The sequence below is a fragment of the Hipposideros armiger genome, unplaced genomic scaffold, assembly GCF_001890085.2.
Source record: "Hipposideros armiger isolate ML-2016 unplaced genomic scaffold, ASM189008v1 scaffold_45, whole genome shotgun sequence".
NCBI lineage: Eukaryota > Metazoa > Chordata > Mammalia > Chiroptera > Hipposideridae > Hipposideros > Hipposideros armiger.
Genome location: NW_017731395.1, coordinates 826,443 through 850,786, shown reverse-complemented (window position 1 = coordinate 850,786; position 24,344 = coordinate 826,443). Strand labels below are relative to the sequence as shown.

At 37.9% G+C, this 24,344-nt stretch overlaps 1 protein-coding gene across 3 annotated transcripts in view; it reads left to right on the top strand.

The window, feature by feature from the left end:
* Positions 1 to 24,344, top strand: part of GPATCH2 (G-patch domain containing 2) — a 139,476-nt gene that overhangs the window by 109,282 nt on the left and 5,850 nt on the right. For 2 of the 3 annotated variants that reach the window (XM_019639633.1, XM_019639634.1), the window contains exon 9: positions 15,797 to 15,885. In XM_019639633.1, the coding sequence (XP_019495178.1) occupies positions 15,797 to 15,885 (89 nt within the window). Of the gene's footprint in view, positions 1 to 5,485; positions 5,779 to 15,796; positions 15,886 to 24,344 lie in introns of those variants that run through there. The other variant, XM_019639635.1, reaches the window with a different exon arrangement.

The window sequence follows — 24,344 nt, the reverse complement described above, 5'->3', positions numbered from 1 at the left end:
AAAGACTGATAGTTTATCGCAACTTGATTCAATTTTTTAGATCATATCAGGACCCTTTCTATCTGGTATCTTTCTTTTATCTTTTTTTCTTTTTTTTTGGAAATTTATCCTGCTTCCTTACTTACATGATATCTGTCACTTACTATTGTGAAGAACAAAGGCTAAATCATCTAGCAGCCTGAGGTATTATTTGAAATCAAGTAACAACATTTTTATCAAGTAAAACATTATCATTGAATCCTACTTAATATTTTAAAATAATTTTTAGAAACACGTGTTGGTTAATTCATTTCATTTAGTTCTTAGAAGCATTACCCTTTTCGTTCACTTAGTGTGAAAAGATTTGGTAATCCCTGGATTTGTGTGTGGTATAATTTTTTATATTATCAATTAGTAGTGAGGAGGGAGAAATAAACTTTTTTCTTGCTGCCAGCTTGTATGATTAGTAGTAAAAAGAGTCTTCTAAAATGAAAAAATAACAATAGGTTTAATCACAAAATCAAAATCCCATCTCTCTCCCTCCCACTCTCTCTCTCCCTCCCTCCCTCTCTCTCTCTCTCTCTCTCTCTCTCTCTCTCTCTCTCTCTCACTCACACACACACACACACTCTCTCATGTAAATCTATCAGGTCAGAAAGAACATTCCTATTTACATAAACACAGAGCACATTTGTTTTTACATGATGATACAGATCACTATATTTTGTTGCAGATGCAACAAACAGAATCACGGCTGTTCTTTATTTGATCTTCTAAAGATCCAAAGATGTTCAAGGATTCAGTTTGCTCAATTTTCCCTATAGTGTCATCTGTTATTTGGGAAGGAGACCTAATTTGCCACAGATAGAAAACTATTTGTCATTTTGCAGGTTTGCCAACAATAAATGAAACTATTAATTACTACATTTTTGAGCAGCTGTTAATAAATTGGGATAGGGTAACTGTTCATTAGAGTACTGCTTAATGACATGGACAAATTTGTTTAGTGTTGCTTCTCACAGAAATGTATCAACAAAATTAAATGCATCAACAAAAGTAATTGATGCGTTATTTTAATTATTTAAGATGAGAAGTTACCTATCCTATGTTAACAAATTTAGGGTTTTAAAACAAATCCTCCCTTGTCATATTAAAACTAATTATTCAACACCATATTTTAAAGCAAGTTATATCACTCAACACTTTGTATTCAATGCATTTTATATTTATGTCAAAAATGCTTTTAAATAATTAAAAAAATAAAATTTCTAGTATTTTATCATTTTTTTCTTTTCAAACCTAAAGTTAGCATTACGTTGCATTGTTCTAAAAAAAACTTACCTAATCCTCCAGATAGGAAAATGTCTTTTAGATTATTTTAATTCATTCATATTACTGCATGAATGAGTAAATAGAAAGTATTCATATATTTCCTTTAATTAGAATGTATACATTCCATATTTGTTCAATTTGAACACATTTAATTGCATATGTGTTTAATTTCTAAAAAATTTGAATAGCATCTCGTTATATAGGTACTTAGACTAGAATAATTCGAAACATACCATATGTACAGCAGAAAATGGTTTCTAAGGGGTTGATTTAATCCCTTTTACTCTATATGACCAAATTATTATATTAAATATGTAAAATTCTGAAATTGTCAGTTCTCATGCCTCCTGTCCTCTTGGCCTCCTGTCCTCTTGGCATCCTGAAATTCTAACCGTCCTTGCCAAAATTTTAAACTAATGATTATAGAGAGTCATTTTAAATTGTGATTATCCTAAATAAAATTAGTTATTAGCCAATTAGAATTTTGAAAGGTTGCTTTCCATTTGATATCAATAGCCCAGGCGGAAAAAAAAAAAAACGGGTAGGGAGATTTGCCATTTGGAAATATGTACCGTGTCTAGTGTGTAATAACTAAAATAGTGTTCGATGGTCCCTCGTGGAACTCTCAGTGCTGTGTCCCCACTTTCCTGAAACCTGGCAGGTGAACTCTATGTTCTCAAATGACTAAAAGTCTGCACAGCCTGTCACCTCGAGAACAGCAGCTGAATTTGGCCACGGTCACTCCGGATGGAAACTAGTTATCATGTGAAAGCTGTTCCAGTGACCTGTAGCTGGAATAAATTGTCGTCTGAAGTCCATTTCCTTAAGGACAAGTGTCTGTTTCACAGTTGGCACTCTCCAAATTGGTCCTGTGATTAAACGGGCATGGCCACAGCAGTCACCTTTGACTCCCAGAGATGGGTCCCCTAGGAAAGGATGAAGGTCCTCCTACAGGGCCACAGCACAGCAGCTTGTGTGATGACTGCTGCCTGCTTATAACTTCATTACCAGGATGTTTAGGGATCTGTGCATTCAATGTGTGTATGTGCCGGAATACTCCCCAAAACAACAAGCGTTCCTAATTTATCAGTGAAAGAGTCGCTGTAAAAATTAACATTTTAAATCAGCAATACAACAAACACAGCTGCTACTTGATAATTTGTACCTTACGGTCCCCAGAATAAACCTAGCAGATTTCATCTGCCACATAGAAAACATTTCCAATTTAAAAATACTATTTTATGTCTATAGAACAGATCATATCAACTCTTGAATTTTGAGGTATATAACTACTCATAATATAACAGGAATCATCCTGTAATCTAAAAAGCTACAAGCACATATAAAGGTAATTAGAATGCTTTAATGTTTTACTTAATTTATAAAATTATTTTTATAATTTTTTAACTATCACTTGTGTTAGTTAATTTTCATTACCTTTCAATTATGATATAATTTAAAAATAAATTTAAAAATCACAAAAATAATGTCCCCTGGAGTTAAAATTATGTTTTTTAAAAGAATTTCTTTATAATCAGTATTTTTCTTTGCTCTTTCTCTTTAAAAATATTTTTTCCTCATTCTGTAGTGACTTGTTTGTATACCCAGATATTATTAGGAATTTACCTTTGTTTATTTCATATACTTCTGATCAATTCCAACTCATGCCCAATTATATTACACTAAATTAACATAATTCAACAGATGTTGATATTTAAATGTTTTCTGGCATTCAAGTCTTGGACAGCTGTCTTTGAGCTTGGGGAAAAGGCAAACATTTAGAGTTAAATGCTGAACATATGCTTAAATTACTAATTAGAAAGATAGAATAAAAACTATGCATTATCCTTTCTAAGGACAATAAACCTCAGATACGGGTTTCTGTAATCTTTTTACATCAAGTTATAGTCCAGGGGTATATACAGCCTAGATGACATACACTTCATGGATAACTTAACACTAATTTCAGGTTTGATCAGTTAAAAAGGATAGCGAGTCTCTCACTAAGATTTGAAAAACATTATTTTAGCAACCTGAAGAGTTGAAAAGATGCCTTTTCAACTTGAGATGTGAGCAGTTTTTAACAATATTTTATCATGGAAAATTTTATCATATGCAGAAATACAGAGAAAAATATAAACTCAATGTATCTGCCAACTGGCTTAGATAATTCTCAATATGTGGCCAACCTTGCTTTACCTATATCCCTACTCCTTTCCTAACCTCTAAGCCCATCTGCCGTATTGTTTCAACTGAAATCTATCAACATGTTTCTCTCAAAAACAGTAGCCTCTTTAATAAAAAAAAAAAACACAGTAATGTTATCATACGTATTTAAAAAATTCTTTAATATATATGAATATATATGTGTGGGTATATATACATATACATATATATAGACATATACATTATATATACATATATATACATATACATATATATGTATATATATATTTGATATCACATTTTCCAATTATTTTAACACATTGTTTGCGGGAAACGAGTAAACTCGTCGTATAGAGAAAAATGCCCGCTTACAAAGTGTTAAAATCTTTGATACATTGTTTGAGTTGGGATCCAAATGAAATCTGTTATAATTTATTGATGTGTATCTTTTAAGTTCGCTTTGACTTGTAAGTTCTCTGCCCCGCCCACCCTCCCCACCCCCCACCATTGCTTTTTCCTTGAAATGTTTTGGCTGAAGAAGTCAGGTTGGTAGTCCTACAAGTTTCCTACATCTGAAGCATGTTGCTGATTTTATCCACATGCTGTCATTCAACATATTCCTCTGCCCCTTGGTTTCCTGTAACTGGTATTTAGATCGAGAGAATTGATTCAATTCCATTTAGTTTTGCTTGTTTTTTTAAGATCCTTTCAGAAGTGGCATTGTATGTGTCTCCCGTTTTCTTGACTCTTTTTATGATACATCAGCCATGATGACCATATGATTGCTGTTTGATTATTTGGCATGTAGCTTCTGAAATTTAAAAAGCAATAGGGACTTGCATGTTTTTCTAAAGAAACGCAGTCCGTAAAAGAGAAGAGGGAAGGCTTAGTTTATATTCGAAATTAATTTTTGTAGGACATTTAAAGGCAATAGACCTTCCCGATACAGTCAGTAATAGACCTGAGTTAGCCAAATTATAAAGAATGTTTGGATCAAAGATCTCGATGGCAGCACTAATCCTGAACACAAGCCAGAGCACTCCAGCTTTGTCTGTATTTCGGTTGGGTTGAATTAGGAGGATGCTGAGGTTCTCTTCCGCCTGACTATTGAGCGTTCGTGTTCATGTAGTCATCACGAGCCTCCTGGTGTCTTACCTAGCTATTACGGCGTATTTCACAGTCTAGTAAACATTTGCTAACAAGTCTGTAAAAGTTTTATAGACATAATGTTCATTCATCTGCCAAAAACTATCATGGAAAAGGAGGAACTAAAAGCATTCTTTTCATAAAGTTACATTTACTAAAATGCAAACTTATGGAGAAAGAGCGCTCAGGTGCGTGCATAGACTTTAAAAGCTGGTTTATGTGCACAAGCTTGATTTTACAGATGCTTATAACCCGAGGCCCAAGGTATGGACTGAGTACGTTTTTGTGGTTTTCTAGTTCCGTAAGTAATCATTTATTTATTATAGAAATTAGAAACTTGATTTAAAAAATACTAGTTATCATAAAAACAAGTGGCTATAAAGACCCTGGCATGCCTTGTTAAATTTCATTCCATAACTTTTAGTAAGTGCTTAAGATTGGCAAGGTTTATAAATGCTAAGGAGAAATTACTTAAAAAAATAAATCAGATGTGGGCCGGACGGCTTTCCAGGAATGTACAGTGTAGCTACAGTATTAGTTCATGTACATGCAGAGTTGTAGTTTAGGCTGAAAACATTTTGAGTGAGAGATTATTCTGGCAATGGCAATCAGGGAGGGCTGCATGAAGGAGGCGCAATTGGATCATAGATCCCCAGTTGGATTCCATCAATAAACAATAATGTAAGCTAGATTTGAATAATTTTATATTAAATGGTAACGCTGCCTGACACATTCTGAAGTAGAAATAAGTCTTTCCATCTTTCAGAAGTTTTGGACATTCTGTTCCATGGTTAAAATGTCTTTACTACCTTCTCAGTATGGAGATAAAAGTGACACCCACATTTTTCTTTGCTCTTTATAGCCGTTTTCAGCAAATGTCCATTCCAGCATATAGAATTATGACATTAGTCTCTTCTCCATAAGCAAGGTCATGGGATGCTTTACAGAAAATGAAAGCTGAGCTCACCTGTGAGCCTGTGTCTACCAACAGTAACGCGAGGCTCTTGTAGACTGTTGAATGATCCGAGCCCCTCGATTTCAAGAGCTACCTTGGACAGGGACCCACATCTGACACCATCTCTCCACTAGAGCAGTCGCTTTCTGACTACAGCTGCAGTAAAATCCAGAACCACATCTACAGAGAAGAATAAGAGACTGGCTTTTTCCCACTGAAGTCAACTCTCAATATAGTTAATAAACTTGTTCATTCCGTTACACAGGCAGCTTCATTCTTTGTTTTCTGGAGAATTAAAAATAATTGCGAATGGGCATTTGTTGAATTTATTAAAACTCGATGTGATGCACGCAAGGATATGTCCTCTCCCCATGCGCCACCTTATGTCCCAGCTCCGGTCATACTGAAGAGCTCGCACAGCCCCAGCTATGGCTCAGCAGCCTGTGCTACAAGGCGTTTGCGCCTCTTCAGATGCGGACTCTCACCTGAGGGCCTCGCCTGCCTTATATGTTGGTTTGGAATTCTCTTTGAATATTGAGTTGAAATCATTTTCCCACATGATCAGTAGACTTTAACCCCTAGGAAATGAAAACCATATCTTTTTTATTTCTCAATCCTGTTTTATGGCATAGGGCACGGCATGCATTACATTTTCAGTAGACTTTTATTAAATGGAGTATAATAAACTAAGTTGAATGATGTAGCATGGAAGAGGGGGGACAAGCGGCTCTTTGGAGGCAAGCATTCCTTGGTTCAAGTGCACTAACTTCATTTTCTGTTTATGTGATTTTTGACGAGTAACAGTTTCTCTGGACCTCGGGTTCCTCAGACCCATAGGGGTTGTCATGAGGATTAAACAAGAGAAAGTATGCAGAAATGTTTAGCATAACACCACATATATTGTTGGCACTCGATAAGCTTGGATGTGCCTGGAAATCCAGATGATAAATTCTACAGCTTAAGAAACCAACATGCATTCAAAACAAATAAATAAATTAATTAATTAATAATAAAATAGGCATTCTCTGCCCTCCTCTTTTAACCCATCATTCCCTGAAGCTGGTCAAAGCAAGAAACTCACCATGTCTGTTCCAAAATACTACCTCAGAATGGAGCTGAAAGCTTGGCTTAGAGTCAGAAATATCAAAGAGGAAGGAGAGTGCAGTAAAACGTCACATCAACACACATACTCAATTATTATGTACTGCACTGGATGACGTCACTATGAAAATGAGCCCCACGTGGGCTTCACTGGGAAGAGTTAAGAATATTAGGGATAGCCTATAGTTTTATGACTGGATATTCCACATGGCAGCCATGCCATCCTACCGTTTTTCACAGTGTCGTTATCAAAGAGGGAATGTGGGGTGTCATCTGAATCTATAGTCTCATTTGATGGTTCTTTTATGTAAGGTGCAGGATGTGGTAAGGTCAGCATCCCAATTTTTTCAATGTAGACAGAGCTTGCATTGAATGATGCTATCCAAAAGAACCCTGTTTATTTTGAGTAATTCTTTCTCTCTCCTAAGAGTCAAGACTAGCTTTATCATTTTTAGAAAGTTAGAATAAGCTTACTGTTGAATCTATATTAAATATCAAGGATGTACGATTCCAAAAATGTATAGTGATAACTCGGAATCAAGTAAGTTACATCAATATCAGTTTACTAAGTGCCTACTATTTCCTAGGTACTATGGTGTGAAGAATAAAAGAATATTCCAAGATGCCTCTAATATCTTAGATTCTGCTTGGAGAGACAATATCCAAATTTGAACTCGGGTGAAATGAATTTTCTTCAATTTCCCCAAAAGTTGGTCTGCTACTTTAGCCCTGTGTATTTATTATATTGTATAGTAATGTCTTATTCGGGTGTGTTTCCTGCCTTAGGCTACGAGCCCCTCAACAGTGGGAGTTGTCTCACACTTATTTGTGTTTTGTTAGGATACCTGATGCACAGTCAAGTTTTGTTCATTGTTAAATGACTGTTTTTGAGTGAATTTAAACAACAGTTCAAGAAAGCAGAAGCGTTATAATAAAAAATATATATATATGTATATGCATGACTGATTGCCAAATGAGTAGCTTGTTACAGTTTTTGTTCAATAAACATTTATTGTGCTTCTCATACAGAAGCAAAGCTAGGTTCTGCAGATGAGATATAGCTCTGGGCCTCAAGTTGTTTCCGGGACCCATTTAACTGACAATCCCCTCTAATTGGAAAACAACATGAGAGCATGCTGCGTGGCACATGTAAAGCAGAGATAGGCACAGATTGATAGGAAATGTCCAGAAAAAGCACTTGGAAGGTAAGTGAGGTTTGGAAATTCTAAAGAAGAGAGAGAATATTTAGATTTGAGTGCACTGCGAGAACTTTGAAGGGCGAGAGAACAGACTCTCAGAGAGGGGCAGAATTAGGAAACACAGAAAGGACATTGTTGAAGTAGGTAGAATACATCGCTCAAGGCCTTGGTAACTGGAACGTCCTTAACATCACCTGAAGGAACTGGACAACTACAGGGAGTGTGGTGTCAGCGCCACGGAAGCCAACGTCTAACAGCAGTTGTCCCGAATAGATTGTTTTAGAAACCACAGTGAATACTTTGGCCTATGCAAAGATTAATTTTCCCCCACATGCGAGAACGTCCTCATTCACATACACTCAGAATGTTCTGATATCTACCTGACTTGCATGAAACAATGCCCACCACCATTCAGGCACCATTTGTTTAGACTGATGAAGAGGTCCAAAAAGCAGCAGCGTGTAAAGGAGCTCTTCCGACAGTGCTTATTAACACACGCAGGGAATGACATCAGTAGTTAGAACAGCAGGCCCATGGGGCTTCAGATAAAGCGTGGACCACCCCACGTGGACGAAGCAAGGCATCTCTGAAGTAGGAAGTGCCAGGTGGCAGCCATGAGAAAACTGGCCGTCACGGTCTGACATGAGCAAGTCAGTGGGTTTCAGACGTGCAGGACTCTCGTGGGTTCTTCTTGTGGTTTTGAAACGAAAGCGAGCACTTTGTTCTTAGGTGCTACGACACGTTTAAAGCAAGCAGAATCAAACACTAAAGAAAGAACTAACTCTTAACTACCAAAAGCTACCTACTTATTATTTACAAATGGACCTGATTACCTCCTTATTGTAGCGTATCGATAGAGTCCCAGTGGAATGACTCTGTGCTGTCATGTGTTTCTTGGGCGTGTTTTAGTAACACAACACCAGGGTCTCTTCTGCCTGGATTACACCACAAAGTGCCTATCATCGGGTCCCTTGACTGTGTGATCCTGGGCACGTGTGTAACTTTTCTGGCCCTGGGCTGCGTAGCTGTAAAGTGGGGATGGTAACATTAGTAGGATTAATAGCCAACAGCTATCGATTGCTAACTGTGTGCAGGCACTGTGCCACATGTTTTACACAAACAATTTCTAAATAAAATCTTCAAAAAAAACCTTTGAGATAAGTCTTATCACATTTCTTGAAGGTACAGACATTGAGGCAAAGTGTTTAAGTAGCATGTCCTCAAAAACTCCTCGAACACTGACATATATGGTGACATGTGGGCTTTTTCAGAGAACTAGGTGGGAAAGCAGAAATGGTGGCATCACAGGGAACGGGTGGCATCTCAGAGACGCCCTGACTCCTCCCAAATGTCCATCAGTCCAACAGGACCTATCGTTGGAACTAACCCCACAGCTTCTGCAGTGTGGACTTTGGCTGTGCCCTTGAGAGCAAGATCCCTCCAGCTGCCCAAGCCACTTACATTGATTCCATTGTTTGCTAATTCATTGAGTAACAATTTGTATCTTTTTTGTTATTGTTGTTGCATGCTCATTGTAAAAACAAAGTCCAATAACCATGAGAGGCACCAGGAAGAAAACTCCCACACGATGGTATCACACAGAGAGAATCACCATCAGTATTTTGTTGCACGATTTTCCATACTTTCCAGCAAACACCTATGCGTATTCATTGATTGGGAAATATTCGTTTAGTGCACCATGAATAAAAGGAAATACGCAGGATAAGGAGACGGAGAATGAAGGAGGTTGCATATGATCAGTGTAGATATTTTGATAAGGCTTTTTTTTTTTAGCTTACATTATTAAATTCTATTGTTTGTGAGACTGAAATTAGAAACGGTGTCCTATGGGTATGGAACATTTAGAAGAGTCCATAGAAATTTTTAGATAGGTATTTTCTGATTTGGACGATGAGTTGGTTTGGTCTAAATCCACTCTATTACTTGGGTAACCAGAGCTCTCTGTGAAAGTTTCCAAAGCAGATAAGAACGGTGGACCCCTTGCTAAAAAAAGATGCATACGCATATTTCGCACAAGAGTTCATGGGGTTCCTGGACCCCCAAGGGTCCCCAGCATACCCTCCCTTCTCTCCCCCTTGCTCACTGTGGTTCAGCAGCGGGAGAGTCCTGGCTGCGAAACTCACCCCCCCCAATCCCCCTCCAGCTCCCCCGAAGCCTCCAGAAGCACACCAGTCCCTCAGCCACCTCCCCCTCACACTCGCAGTGGGTGCTGGGAGCTGCAGGAGGAAAGCGTTTGTCTGTGCACATGCAGCCTGGCACAGATTTTGTCTAAGTCCTGAGCTTTAGAATATGGTCTTTCCTATTAAGTATTATTCTAAAACCTTAAAGTCTTGCTGGGAACTACATTTTAAAAGTTTCTAGGTTCCCAAGATTAACAGCGTCATTATTTAAAAGAACAAAGATTTGGCTTATGTCTATATAAAATGCTTTCTATTTAAAAGTAAAAATGACATGAGAGTTACAAAACGTTTACACATTTTACTACTATTGCCTAGGTTTCCTCTGATTTCTGCAAATGTTCCTAATTTTATCGTAAGTAGGAAAAAATGGTAAGAAAGAGGGTATGGAAGAGAAATGGCTCATTGTAACCCCATAAAATGTTACGTGATTTTTAAAAAGCAGCAGCAGTAAGCATTAGTCCTGGCAGCAGCTGCCAGTCTGGACTTGAACCCTCAGACAGAGTGGCAGAGGCAATGGCCGGACAGGCCCATCTGAAGCTGTTGAGAGGAATTGCACTTGCCGTGGGGAAGAGGTAAGGACAGTAGGGGCGGGGAGGATCGTTGTATCCGAGGGATGGAGCCTTAGACAGCAAGTAACCGGATCTGTGGACAGAGTAGAAACCTGTCCCAGCAGGTGGGCTGTGAACAGGGATGGAACCAGGGGACAGCTAATGGCTGGACAGGGGTCAGCCATCTGCGTTGGAGAGCCTCGGGTACCTGGGTGCATCTCAGGGCCAGACTTGAGCATCTGGGGAGGTCCAGGCAGGGACCTAAATCCGAAATAACTAGATGCCAGACGTAGGATGAGACGGGTTTGGTGCAGAAGAAAGGAAGGCCCCATCACTGGACGTAAGTAGAGAGCTCAGGCACCGATTGGAAACGTCAACTTCTTCTTGCTCAAGTCAGGGTGGTTCCAAAGAAGAGGTGGGGCATGGGCTGGAGGCATAGCGTGAAGTCAGATGAGCAACGCCACAGAGAGGGAAGGCCCCACAGCCCAGAAGTGGTCAGGCTGTGACCAGCACCACCAAGCGCAAAGCGTGCTTCCCGCGCAAGAAAGGGCTGTGAGAGAAAATGGCACTGAAAGCAAGCATTTGCTGTGATTCTCGTCATTAAGAAATATTTATGCTTCAGGGTACTTGATACCTCGTGTGCATTTTGTACCAAAAGGAAAAGAGCTAGATACTGATGTTGACGTGTTCAGGCTAATATGCTGAGACACCGGACACCCAACACCGGGGCGGCTAGGGTGACTCGAGTCTGGAAGAGGAGGTTTGCACAGCACCCAACTTTCCAGCCCCCATCCTCCCGTCTGTGCCACCAGATTGTTCCTCGAGCGACACCACAGACCCGCTTCACTGCTGTGCAGCTGATGGCCTGTCCAGGCTGATGTTTTTTCTCACTGACAGTGAGTGTTCTTGCCAAATGCCAGGGCCCGCAGTCACATCTGTTTGTCTCCACTCTGCAGCTTGTCTGAGGGTGTTTGGGAACGAGTTCTGTCCAGGGGGCAGCTTTCACTGGGCCTAGTTCTCTGAAAAGCTTCTATTTGTAAAGGCGCAGAGCGAAGAGACACGCTCCTATTGTCTGCTCTCTAATATTATTGTGTGTGACACTGCCTGCCTCAGCCCATGTCAGCCCGTGTCAAAAGCCGGCGTTCAGGCAAGGTGGTTCTCGCTAGAGTTCTTTTTTTTTTTTGCTTTCTTTCTGCTTTTTGGTTTTTGAAGTTTTTTTTGTTTTGTTTTTTACTTTTTTCCCCTCCAGATAAAATGCCCAGTTTCCTACCGCCACACCATCTAAAAGGATGATGGGATAAATGAGTGAAGCCTGTTTTGAAAGCAAATAAACTCAATTAAGACTTCTTTTTGAGCTCGCTTTTCTCATATTTAATGGGAACATTTTCAGAATTAATGCATGGGAAGCTATGGTTCACATCATAAGCGACAGTGCTAATTAGTAATGAAACGCCTTTGCTTCTTTATCCTTTTCACTTAAACGTGTGTTTGTTTACCCCTAATATTAAAGGTGTCAGTAGTTATATAAAGTTATCAGGTTTTAATTTGTCTCCCCTCTTCTCTACCACAGGCACATACTCTAACTGAATAAACATATTGATGTAGTTAATTGGTAATTTCCATCCAGTGCCTTACAAAAGGGTCTTAGCATTATTATTTAATACCTTTGGGCCTGTTCATAGGACAGTGTATTATTGTCAGTCTTCAGAACACCACAGCAAAAAACAAACCAAAATTGCCGACGCTCACCTTGAGCAATAATCTGAGCGTCATGCTTTGCAAAGACAAACGACTCATTGAGGCTGAAGCCAACGAGGCTGCCTTGGAGACATTCATTGATTTTAAATTAAAAAATAACTGCTATGTTTTACATGAGGAGTGACAACTAAATAAGAGAGTGGCCCTTACGCGGTGTTGTTTTTCGCGACTCCATTGCGCCTGCCTGAGGGAACGGGGGAGGACAAGCCTAAATGGGGTAATCTGGCTGATCAATAATCCAGGTCTCCCAGCGCGCTGTAGCAGGTAGTCAATGCTTGACGGAATTACTGAAATACAGCGCGCTGCTTTTCTTATGGATCAGGTCTCCTGGTTCGATGGACTGACTTCATTAACTTTAACTTTATTCTCCTTGAACGTTTGGCTGTTTTTCATGTAGCTTTGCTCTGTGTGTGTGTGTGTGTGTGTGTGTGTGTGTGTGTGTGTGTAGTGTTTATAAATATAAATATATATTTAATAACATTTTCTTTTCTCTGGCTTACTTTGTTGTAAGAATACAGTTTAAAAATATATACATAGATAACATACAAAATATGTGTCAATAGACTGTTTATGTTATTGATAAGGCTTCTGGTCAACAGGTGGGTATGAGTAAATTCTGGGGGAGTCAAAAGTTATACCAGGATTTTCTACAGTGTGGGGGTCAGCGCCCTTAACCCTTTCAACTGTCTCGTTGTTCAAAGGTCAACTGTAACCCTTCTGTGTACACTGCCCTTCCAGACATCCTGATCTATTCACAATTCTCTGAACAGAACAAACTCTTTATCGTTTAGAAATACTTCCAGCAATGAGTGTAGAAAACCCAACCAGCAGTGGCTTCACCTGTAGGAATATTTACTATGTGTTAACAAGAGGGTCAGAAGCAGATAGTCTGTGGGTTGGTTTTCACGGCTCTATAACGGAAGGGCCACGCTTTGGGATTCAGACCCCCATTTTATTCCCGTTTTCAGAATGCTGCCTTCCCCTCCTCCTTAGCTGTTCCTGATATCCAAGCCTGTCTGGGACATATGCTCTGCAGAAGGCAAATTTTATTCCAGTCTTTTGCTAGGGGAAGGTTTCAAGAGGGATCAGAGCGGTTAAAGGATAATTTTGTACAAAAAAGTTAAAACTGTGACTCTTTTACAGATTCGATCTGAAACACATGAACATGTGTTTGAGATTTTATTTAACACATTAATGAATGCGGGAACCAGGCAGATCCTATCACAGGTTCAATGGAGAAGTCAAAGAAACCCAGGGTTATGAGGAGTCAGGAATATTGAAATGAAGGTGCAAATGGGTGCAGAACTCGCTTTTCCACAGGCGATATGAGTGTCCTTCTCCCCCAGGACAGACCCCCTTTGCTTTTCTGTAGACAGGAATTATTTTCCATTGCTTTCTGTTACCTATCACTTAGAGCTGTGGCAAAGCTCCCGTGGAATCAGGATGACATGACTGGAAGGGTGTGTTCTATAAAGTACAGTTTTACAGGGAAGCATACATTTTTCCCCAAAAAAGGGGAAAAAAAGGGTACAGTCAATGCCACAGGTTAAGAATTGTTATAACAGACTAAAAAATAAAGTTTCTAGTAATAGTGCAGTTGGCTGTGCCACCACTGTCCCTGGTCACTTCATCCACGTGGGACTTCAGCTCCTGCTCACCCTGAACGCTCCCAGTAACAGGACGTGAACTTTTCATTTCCTTTGTATCTTCCAGCCCCGCTTTTCCTGCTCTCCGCATTTGCACCTCTGCTGTGGGGCCTTATGCCAAGTCAGTAGCAGATATTAAGGAGTACTTGCTGAATAAGTGAATTCATTAATTTTGTATAAAAATAATGTGTCTTCTCTGCTATTATTTTAATTTTTTTTAGAATTTCCACATAGTTTTAAAAGTAGATGTGATCATTGCCATTCCTTTTCCTTGGCACTGAGAGAGGCAAGACCACACCATAGAATCCAATAAAAATGCTAAAGTTATGCATGTTAATGAACACTTTGACATATATATGTGAGATATCAGATAGGTAGATAGATAGATAGATAGATAGATAGATAGATATGCACAAAGTTAGTCACTAACTGAACTAATTTTTTAAAAGTTTTTAAGTAATTATAAATATTCTGTAAGAGGGAAACTATGCACTCAATACAAAAAGATGAGAAAGCCAGACAAATACCCATTTACCCTTAGCTATATTGATAGGTTTTCATGGTGTATTTCTTTAGCTGTGTATACCTCTAGGTTTAGCCTCATCATTAGCTATACTTTACTTTCTCTGCCTTATAGCTAGAACTTAAAGTAACATTGTCCCACAGTTCCAATTTTTCATAACATTGAAATGCCTGAATGCATGCGTATAAACATACACTTGGGATCTTACCTGAACTAATTTTTTTTTTCCTTCTAAATTTTTCTCTGATAATCTGGTTATTTTCAAAGTGAGCCCCAGAACACTTCAGGATACTACCGGATACCTCTCTGAGTCACTGAAAGAACATGTGCTTTAATCAACCTGTTTCATTTGTTTCTGTCTCATGATCACCAGACACTACTACCCCAAACCCCCCATCAGGGATTATAACCCAGGAAATGAACACAGAGGCCTTCCATAGCTTGAAAATCCTCAAGACTTTCAAGTCCTCGTCAGCTTTGTATTAGTTTGTCTTGATTTCCAACGGGTCGTTTCTAATTTTTTCCCAAACTCTCTAATGTAGGGGTCCATGATGAGACAGAATAATCTAATTCTAACTAGTTCTAACAATAGCAGAAGGTCTACTTCTCCATTCTTATGTGTCATGTCTTCACAGATATAATCACCCAGTCTCATGTTAGCCTGTTTAGTAGCAGTAGACCAGCATTAATGCATCTGATGTTTCCTCACCTGATAAATAATTAACTGAAGGATTCTAATCATATGAATTATAAGGGAGAGCATCACTATTTCCTTCTATTTAAAATGTTTTAAGAGAATTTGCTGCCGCATCACATCCTCAAAGAAATTGATCATACTTTTCCTGTAATGAATGCTGTTCTGACAGTAAAGCATTAGTAACCAATTGATAACCTAGCAACAATATTGTGATCTCTTTAGATAATTAATCTTCACTATTTTCCTGTCAGAAGCAACAGTGCTTGATTTTATGTTGAGCCAGAAAGATTGCCAGTTTTGAAAATTAAAAAGCATTCGTTTTATATTATTCATTCCAGTAACAATTTATGATGGCGCATTTAGCTGCTGAACGCTTGTCAACAAACGTAATTATGTTTCGATATAAACAAGATTGGTGGTTTTACTATGCCGCTCCATCTTTGTGGAGAATGTTTTGATTTAGGTTCAGATTATACAAGCTGTGTATTTATGTGTCATTTTTTCCCCCTCCTTTGTTAATAGTTTTTTCTGATAATTACTTGTAGGCAAACAAGCATGCATTTGGGATCCTTATGCACAGGAGATATCAAACGGAGGAGGAAAGCTGCACCTTTGCCTGGACCTACTACAGCAGGTAAAAGAAAAAGGGGGCGGGGCAGAGCACAGACTCAAAGTTTGTAAAGCATCAGGAATAAAATAGAGATCATTTTTAATCACACGCACTGAAGACACAGTTACAGGCAACTGTTAAACCATTTGCATTTAGTGTCAAGATGGAGTACACGTTCCTTCTGAAGACTGTTCAGGCAGCCAATCTATAAAATACTTGCTGCTCACCTGCCCCAACGCAATACTTTGCGTGAGGCATAGAAGGATGCAGAAACTCCAAGGCTGTGTCTTTGGTCTCAAGAAATTTACAGACTTATTGGGAGAACAAGGCATAAATATTAATAGATGCAAAGGCAAATAACCCCAGAAGAGATTAATAGTCATACATTCAAAAGTTCAGGGCTTGCCCTCAAAACGCAAGCCCCATGTTGTTCTGGGTATTTCCATCTGGCCCTGAATGGGGTAGTCTGGTTTCTCTGTCCCAGCTCTGCTCTGCAGCAGTCTTAGAGTTGCCTTTCTTTATTTAGACAATGGTGGCATTAGAATAATAATAATAAAAAAAAAAAATCTCCCAGCTTTTCCACCTCAAAAACCACATCATTCACAGAACATGTCATTCTACTGAGTGTGGACTAGGGAACGCCACAAGTGCTGACAGATAAGTCACTGGACCAGAGGGACAAGAAGCCAGAAAGGCAAAGACTCGAGCTCGGTGGTCGTGAAGGAGGCGAGTAAGATTCGTACACATGGCGAGAGCAATGGTACGGGAGGCAGAGGGAAAAGCAGCGACAGGAGGAAGCCAGCTGGCGTTAACATTTTGATGCCCACGTAGGAATAAACAACAGTTAACCACGCGCCTATGTGATGCAGCAAACTGACTAGAAAAAGTGTTTGCGGTGCATGCACTTGGTCAGTTTACAAAGAATAATGGCCCTGGCCTCTTGCCTGCCTTCCTTAACCATTCAGATTTATAAACTTTCTCTTCATTTCATTTGGGAAACCTTTTGTAGGAAAAGTTATTTTTTCCATGATTAATTATAGAATAGAATATGAAAATAAGATTCATGTCAGAATGAGTGTAAGCACTGAGGAAGAAATATGTGTGTGTGGGTGTGTATGTATCTTGACATGGTTGTTTTTCAAAGCAGATACAAAATGTGAAGCTTAAATTCTCTATTTGGGGAACCTATCCCATAGTTCAGCACTAACAAAATAGAAGAATAATTTAAAACTGGAGTACTCATAATGCAGTTTTTGCACCCATATAAAGGGCTACATTATGAAATTATGCATGTGGTTATAATATTTGCGCTTCATTTTCTACCTGTATTAAATTTTCAGAAATTGGAGGTTTGGAACACCTGTGTGTAGAATGTGTTTGTATTGATGTAAAATAATACTTTACCACGCATTGAGTACCAACGATGTACCAGAAATTTGATTATTTCATTTTATCTTTGCAACAACTTTATGTAAAGTTATTATCATCACTTTACACCATAAAATTAAAATTCAGTGAAGTGTTAGGATCTTCTTAGCTACCTAGGAAGACATAATTATTGAATGGCAAAGGGAGGCTTCAAGCCTATACCTACATGACTCCCAAACACATGTTGTTTCCATGACAGCATACTCATGGCCTTTTTGTAAGAATACACTTATATAAAGACTGTCTCTTTACATATGTTTCCTTGAGCCCTCTATTATATGTCTTTTAAGTTTCACAGAAGATGTATCTAAATATTTCTATGCAGAGATACAGAATATGCATGAGAATACTTCTAAGAAAGCTCTTTAAACAGGAACATATAGCCACTTTTAGATCAAATCCATGGCGTGAGTTCCTCAAATCTTTCCTAAGGCGGTGTAGGAGTCTTTAATATCCCCATTCCAGTTGAATGGTCCCCTGAATTCTCTTATCTTTCAGTGATTCGAGCATTAGTGTCACAGATAGTCTAAGAACAATCTTAGGAATGCGACTAAAGCATAAGGAAGAGAGAATATCAGGGTCAAGTCCAGATGCTCTGAACATATGTGAGGTGAGAAGGAAAATGCAAAATGGTTGAGGATGATGATATAATTATTTCTACAAGGTGATTTTGACATTACAACTCAATAGCATCAGAGGAAATAATTTATATACACACACACACACACACACATATATATATATATATATATGTGTGTGTGTGTGTATATATATATATATATATATATATATATATATATATATATATGAAGTATGGGTATAAATATTAAACTTTAGCCTAAAACGTTCACAAGCCTCCAATGGGATATTCCAGATGTTATGTATCTCAAAACTATTGTGATTCTCTTAAGATTTGGGATTTTTATTATATTACCAGAGTTTTTTTACTTAAATAATAAAATTCATAGAAATGTAATGCAATCATGTAATTACTCAAAATGTAGTGGAGCGGGAGAATTATGTTACTCATTTTCAGTACATTTTTAAAATTCATGCATAACTGTTCCTCTCAGAGAGGACGAGAATGAGGTTATTTAAAAGTCCTGAGTTTTAAAAAAGAATACCTTCTAATAATCTAAGGTGAAGATTATTTTTTGAATCCAAGTAAGAAATGTATTTGCATAAATACATTTGATAATGAGGTTATGAATCCTAGTTCATCAGAATTTTCAAATTCTGGAATATAGTAAGTCACATAATAAAATGTCAGTTATATTTGTAAGCTTCCAAAGTTGAGTTAGCATGTAGAATTAGAGGTTTTGTGGGGTTTTTTTTTGTCATTTTATAGGTCCTTGCAGACCTCCCAAAAAAACGCATCGAACTGAGATATACTTTCACAATTCCTTCTGCCTGTAGTTAACATTCAACCTAAGATGGAAAAATACAGGTGGAGATAACGCTCATTTAAAGTAGAGAATAAGAAAGGCTGAATATTGTTTAATAATCTCCTCTAATTTATACGTGAAATATGATGCAGTCAAACAGCAGGTTTAGAAAAGATTTACCAAAAAATCGTCAGAAAATTATAATTAGGCACTTTAACTTTAAAATCCCAAACTGGGTTTATACAACAATTTAAGACCCTAAAGATAAAGTTATATATTGTATAATGAATAATATTTTTTGAAAAGGTTTAAAGTCCCCTCTAAAATAAATAGCCCTAAATTTGATGATCATTACTTCCTAGTGTGTTGAAAATTTAATTCACCTGTTTTAGCAATTGCATTGAAGTATAATTTCAGAGCCTTTTTAAGGCTGTGGACCAGCCAGCGGTGTTATCTGTTGAACGTTTATTAATGGTGACAGGAACACCAAATTTATTTCAGTGCTTTGGCTTATTTACTGCTCTTTCACCTTTGTATTTTGTATTGACAAAGTAAAATGAATATTGATAAGGTGAGATATTGATTTTTTAAATGTATGGCTTGTTCTCTGCCTCATCCAAAGTCACATACCAAAAGACAGTGGGTGTCTCAGTAGCAAAGGATGTAGATTTACTGTTATAAAATTGAGAACTGTTGAAGCAAGAAGGTTTGCCAGCACAATGCATTTTATAGTTTGAAAAATGTCATCTGCAAAGGTGAAGAAAAGCAGTGAACACAATAGGAGGAATATTATTAACACATTTTGAGAAGGCAGTCAGCAGCGTTGGTTATGGTCTGTGTTGTGGGAGAAGATATAGCTTATTGAGGATTTGATAGTAAAAAAATTTAATTATGTTTACTGAGATATTGTGGCTACCACATTTTTAAAAAATATTTTGTCCACTATATGTTACTAAATTCATTATGCCCCACAATTAGTATTTGCTGTTATTGGTTTTGCTTTCTATTGAAAAAATATCATGGGGGAAAATATTCATAGGATTCAACCTTTTTTCTATACATTTTAAATTATGCAAAGAGATGCCTATTGAAGTTTAAGATCTCAGTATAGATATTGCTCCAAGGGGTTTTCACAGATACACAAGTTCTTGACAAGAGGTTGCATTATAGCTTTAGTGACTTTTCAACTTTTCCCCCTGCATTCTACTGACATTTCAATAATAAAATAACCTTTATGACCATTTAAGGCAATAAAGGCAGATTGTACATTATAATAATGGGCAAAGATTTTTTAAAGGTGTGCTTTTCATTAAAAGTCACACTGAACATAATCAGGAAATGTTTGGTGTCACCTTTTCAAGGTGCTATATGTCTTCAGTTGTCCAAATTCATCTTACCAATAATTACACATATATTTTTATTTTCTTTTACCACTGGATCTATGACTACTGTAGATTATTCTTACCTCTTCCAGGATTTTAAGACCGGCAGAGTTTTGAGGGGGATTGTTCTTATTAATTTGGAAATGAAAGTATATCTGACATATAGTAAAAGCCTAGGAAATAGATAACCGTGCTCCTCCTAATACATGGACCACCAACCTACCTTGCAGTTACATATTTTAGTTGGGTCTTAGACAGCAATCCATTACCATTTGGTACAAGAAACACCTAAGCAGAGGGTAAACACACATATTAGGTAGAAAATAGTTGCTGTATCTGCCAATATGAAAGATTCAATAATGACAAAATCCTCCAACTACAAAATACCTGGACATGCTGAATAAAACAGAAAGCCATCTTTTTAGATGCACAGCGGAGGTTGGAAAGAAAGAGAACTGTTGAAGACCAACTATGGTCCTACACCTTCCAAGCCCATGTCCACTTTTGTCAGTTGCAGAAACCGTGAGGCATGTTGGTCAGTGCCCCCGTGAGAAGCTGGGTATCTGGCCTTATCAAGCCAAAACCCCTGGAAAGCTTAATATTCAGAAAAGAGCAGATTAGAAACAAAACTCACTCACAGGCACAGAAAAGTAAAGGACCTCGTTGCCACCTTGGCTCCGAGTAGAACACTGAAGATTTGTAACCAAGAGCCTACCCTCACATGAGGTTCCAGTTTAAAACCTCCACCAAGCTAAAGCATTTTCGCAAAAGCTGGTCTGGGAAACAAGTGCACAAGCTCTGTAGAGGTACATGTCATCAACCCAGGCCTCGAGAATCACCACAAATGAAACCCTGCTGAAGATGATCTCATAAGCCAAAACTAAAAGAGCTCTTAAAACATTCAAAAATGAAAAGGAAAGAGCCGGCTGAGTGGCTCAGTTGGTTAAGAGCTCGCTCAAGAGTACGAGCTCTGAGCAACAGGGTTGCCGGTTCAATTCCCGGCCCAAGCTGAGCTGCCGCTGAGCTGCCAACAGGATGGCTCAGCTAAAAAATAAATACATAAATAAATGAAAAGGAATAACTAAGAAAGAAAAAGACAAATGTAGTAAAGAACCAAGTAGAAATTTATTATGAAAAATTTGAAAATTATAAATTTACTGAATGAGTTAAACAGTAGATTAAATACAACTAAAAAGAAAAAAAAACAGTGAATTTTAAGAGCAATGTGAAGAAATACCTAAAAGAAGCATAGAGGGATAAAAATATGGAAAATATAAAAGAATGGCTGGGGGACTTGAAGGAGAATGAAGTTAAACATCTGTCTAATACAACTTCCAGAAGGAGTAGAAAGAATAGGGAGGTATAATATTTTGGAGACTATTGACAGAATTCAATGATAATGACAGAATTTTTACAACTGAAGAAAAATGTAAACTTTCATATTAAAAAAGAACAAGTTTTTACCAGGAAATAGTAAATAAAGTCATACCTAGACATATCATAATCAAACTTTAGAATACCAAAGACAAAGAGAACTGAAGAACAGCCAAGAAGAAAAGATATAACCTGCAAAGGAATGAAATTACACTGATAGCAACCTTAAAAACAGGAGTACAATCCAGACAATGACACAATACTTTCAAAGTGCTGAGATAAAACAATGGTATCGACCTAGAGTTTCATATGCAGTTCAACTATGTCCCAAGAGTCAGGTTGAAATAAAGACATTTTCAGGCAAAGACCAATCATTACTAAATTTAATGCCTCGGGTAGACAAACAGGATCCATAAAAAAGAATGAAAATCAAGAAGCAATTTGTGATCAAAGATATTGTTAAAAATGTGCATAAAGCTAAACTAATATTGAACGTATACAGTTAATAATGACGCTGACAGTGACCATCAAGATGATATATTTGAATGTATAAAAAACGGAACGAAAACTGTGGACAACAATAATATGTAAAGTGGGAGGGAATAATAAGCCAGGTATGCATGGGGACATTTAAAGGTAGTCACCAAAGAATACAAATATAATGTGTAATTTGCAAGCTCTAGTATAAGCAAGCAATAGATGCCAGAAAGGTGGAAACAAAAATGTATAGAAAAAGCAAGGTAAATAGTATTAAGTAACATAATAAACATAAATTCAGATATAACAGTAATCCCAATAAATGTAAATGGAGTAAATGCATCACTTAATTTCAGGGATTATCATAATGGATAAAAGAACAAAACTCAATAAATGCATTTACAATAAATACAACTAAAACATAAGTTGTAATTTAAATGGAGAGTCCAAGAAAGCTAGAGCAGCTGGAGTTATAACAAAATGAATCCTGACGTATTTCAGGAACGTTGAAACACTCTCTTTAGACAGACTTGCTATGCTGGTTTAAAACCAGTTATTCTAGGAGTTTCAAACTTGTGAATAGAATACAGTCTCAGTCATTTGGGGACATGTGGCAGAAGAAACGACATAGTAGAAAATTTGGTGAGACTGTATTTTAATGTTCAGTCAGTAAAAAAGTAACATTTAGACTCATGTCCTAAATTAATCTATACAGTGGAGCCAATAGTAATAACCTTACAGTCTGATGAGGAAGATCAAAAGAAATACAGAGATGGAAGCATTAGTTATCTGTAAGACCTATAAACATTATTATATTCTGGGTTATCCAAGTACTTCAATGTGTGTATGCTGTATGTTGTCCATATGCAAACTGAGAGAAGTTAATATTACAATTCACATATCATCCAATTAATTTTTTTAAATGGCTAGAAACATCATCTCTACTGAAATTATTTATGTGCCATTAATTCTCATAAGGAAGCAGTGCATGGAATGGCAAGTGTAGGCTTTTGGAGCGAATCTTAGCTACCAACTCACTGTGTGGTAATGGTCAAGTTACTTCATCTCTCTGAGGTCCATTATAATTGCCCCCTGGCACAGTTGTTATGAGGAATGGAGATAATGAATGTCACATGCGTAACAAGTAAACCACGTGCCAGATACAGTGGGCAGACCATAAATGGTCCTGATAGGTTTCAGCAAACATCCCTGTGGGCCTTCAGAACCAATACACTTTTGAGGCGGCCGGTTAGCTCAGGTGGTTAGAGCGCAATGCTCATAACACCAAGGTTGCCAGTTCGATCCCCCCATGGGCCAATGAGCTGCTCCCTCCACAACTAGACTGAAACAACTACTTGACTTGCAGCTGATGGGTCCTGGAAAAACACTGTTCCCCAATTTAAAAACAAACAAAATAATTAAAGCAAAAAATTTTTTAAAAAAGAACGAATACACTTTTATTTTGAGATTTTTTTTTAGTTTTCTGAAAACCCTTTTCTTTGATACATAATCATTGCATTAGAAATATATTTCTGGATAACCAAAACACCTGTTAATAAACACACTCCCTTCTCCAAACATGTCAATACAGATCATGTCTTTTATTCTCTACAACTTTTTCACCACTTAAGGAAAAAAAAAACCTAGAAACTAGTTTTACCTTAAATTTTCATTATTGGAAAAGTAAGTGCCTTGTATTTTTAAGCTAACTACTTGCACTGATTTCATTTAACAAAATTCACATGACAAATGTGTGCAGTATTGCAGATAAAATACAGAATGGTCTGAATTAATAAAGCTTTCTGTATATATTAAGAAATGAAATAATGAAAACACTTGACAGAAAGGAGTTAACACCTACCACTTTCTCACAGCTCCAACTGTGCTTAATGCTGTTTAACAGTAATAAAATACTCATGTTCCTAAATGAGTTACTGAGAACAGAGGAGAGGGTTAGAATTTGCCATTTTAATAGCATCACTGATAACGGTAGCCCTGCCCCTCGACTGGCTAGTCGAGTAATGGGAGAGAGAGGAAGGGAAGGCAGAGGGAGTGAGAACTGCTGAGTGCGTCTGAATACAGGGAGGGGGCTGCATCAGGCTGCCTGTGTCACCTCCCCTTCCATTGGCTGTTTATCCAACATCAATACAACACTTTAGGAGCCAAATTGCTAAACAAGCTGCCAATTAGGCTTGCAGTCAGCTGGATAGATTAGCAGCTAAGAGAGCCTGATACAAGATTTTCATCTCTTGAGCCAATTACGCCAGTGAATTGCCGTCCACAATGCTCTTTGGAAGATTTGCGGGGAAAGGACGGACTCAGCTATAAGAGATATGAGACCCAGCATCAAGGGGGCTGGGAGGGGAGTGTGCGGATGGGTTAGCAGGCTACGAATTGCTAAAACTGCCCAGGCAGGAGGACAGCCTTCTAGGAAGGG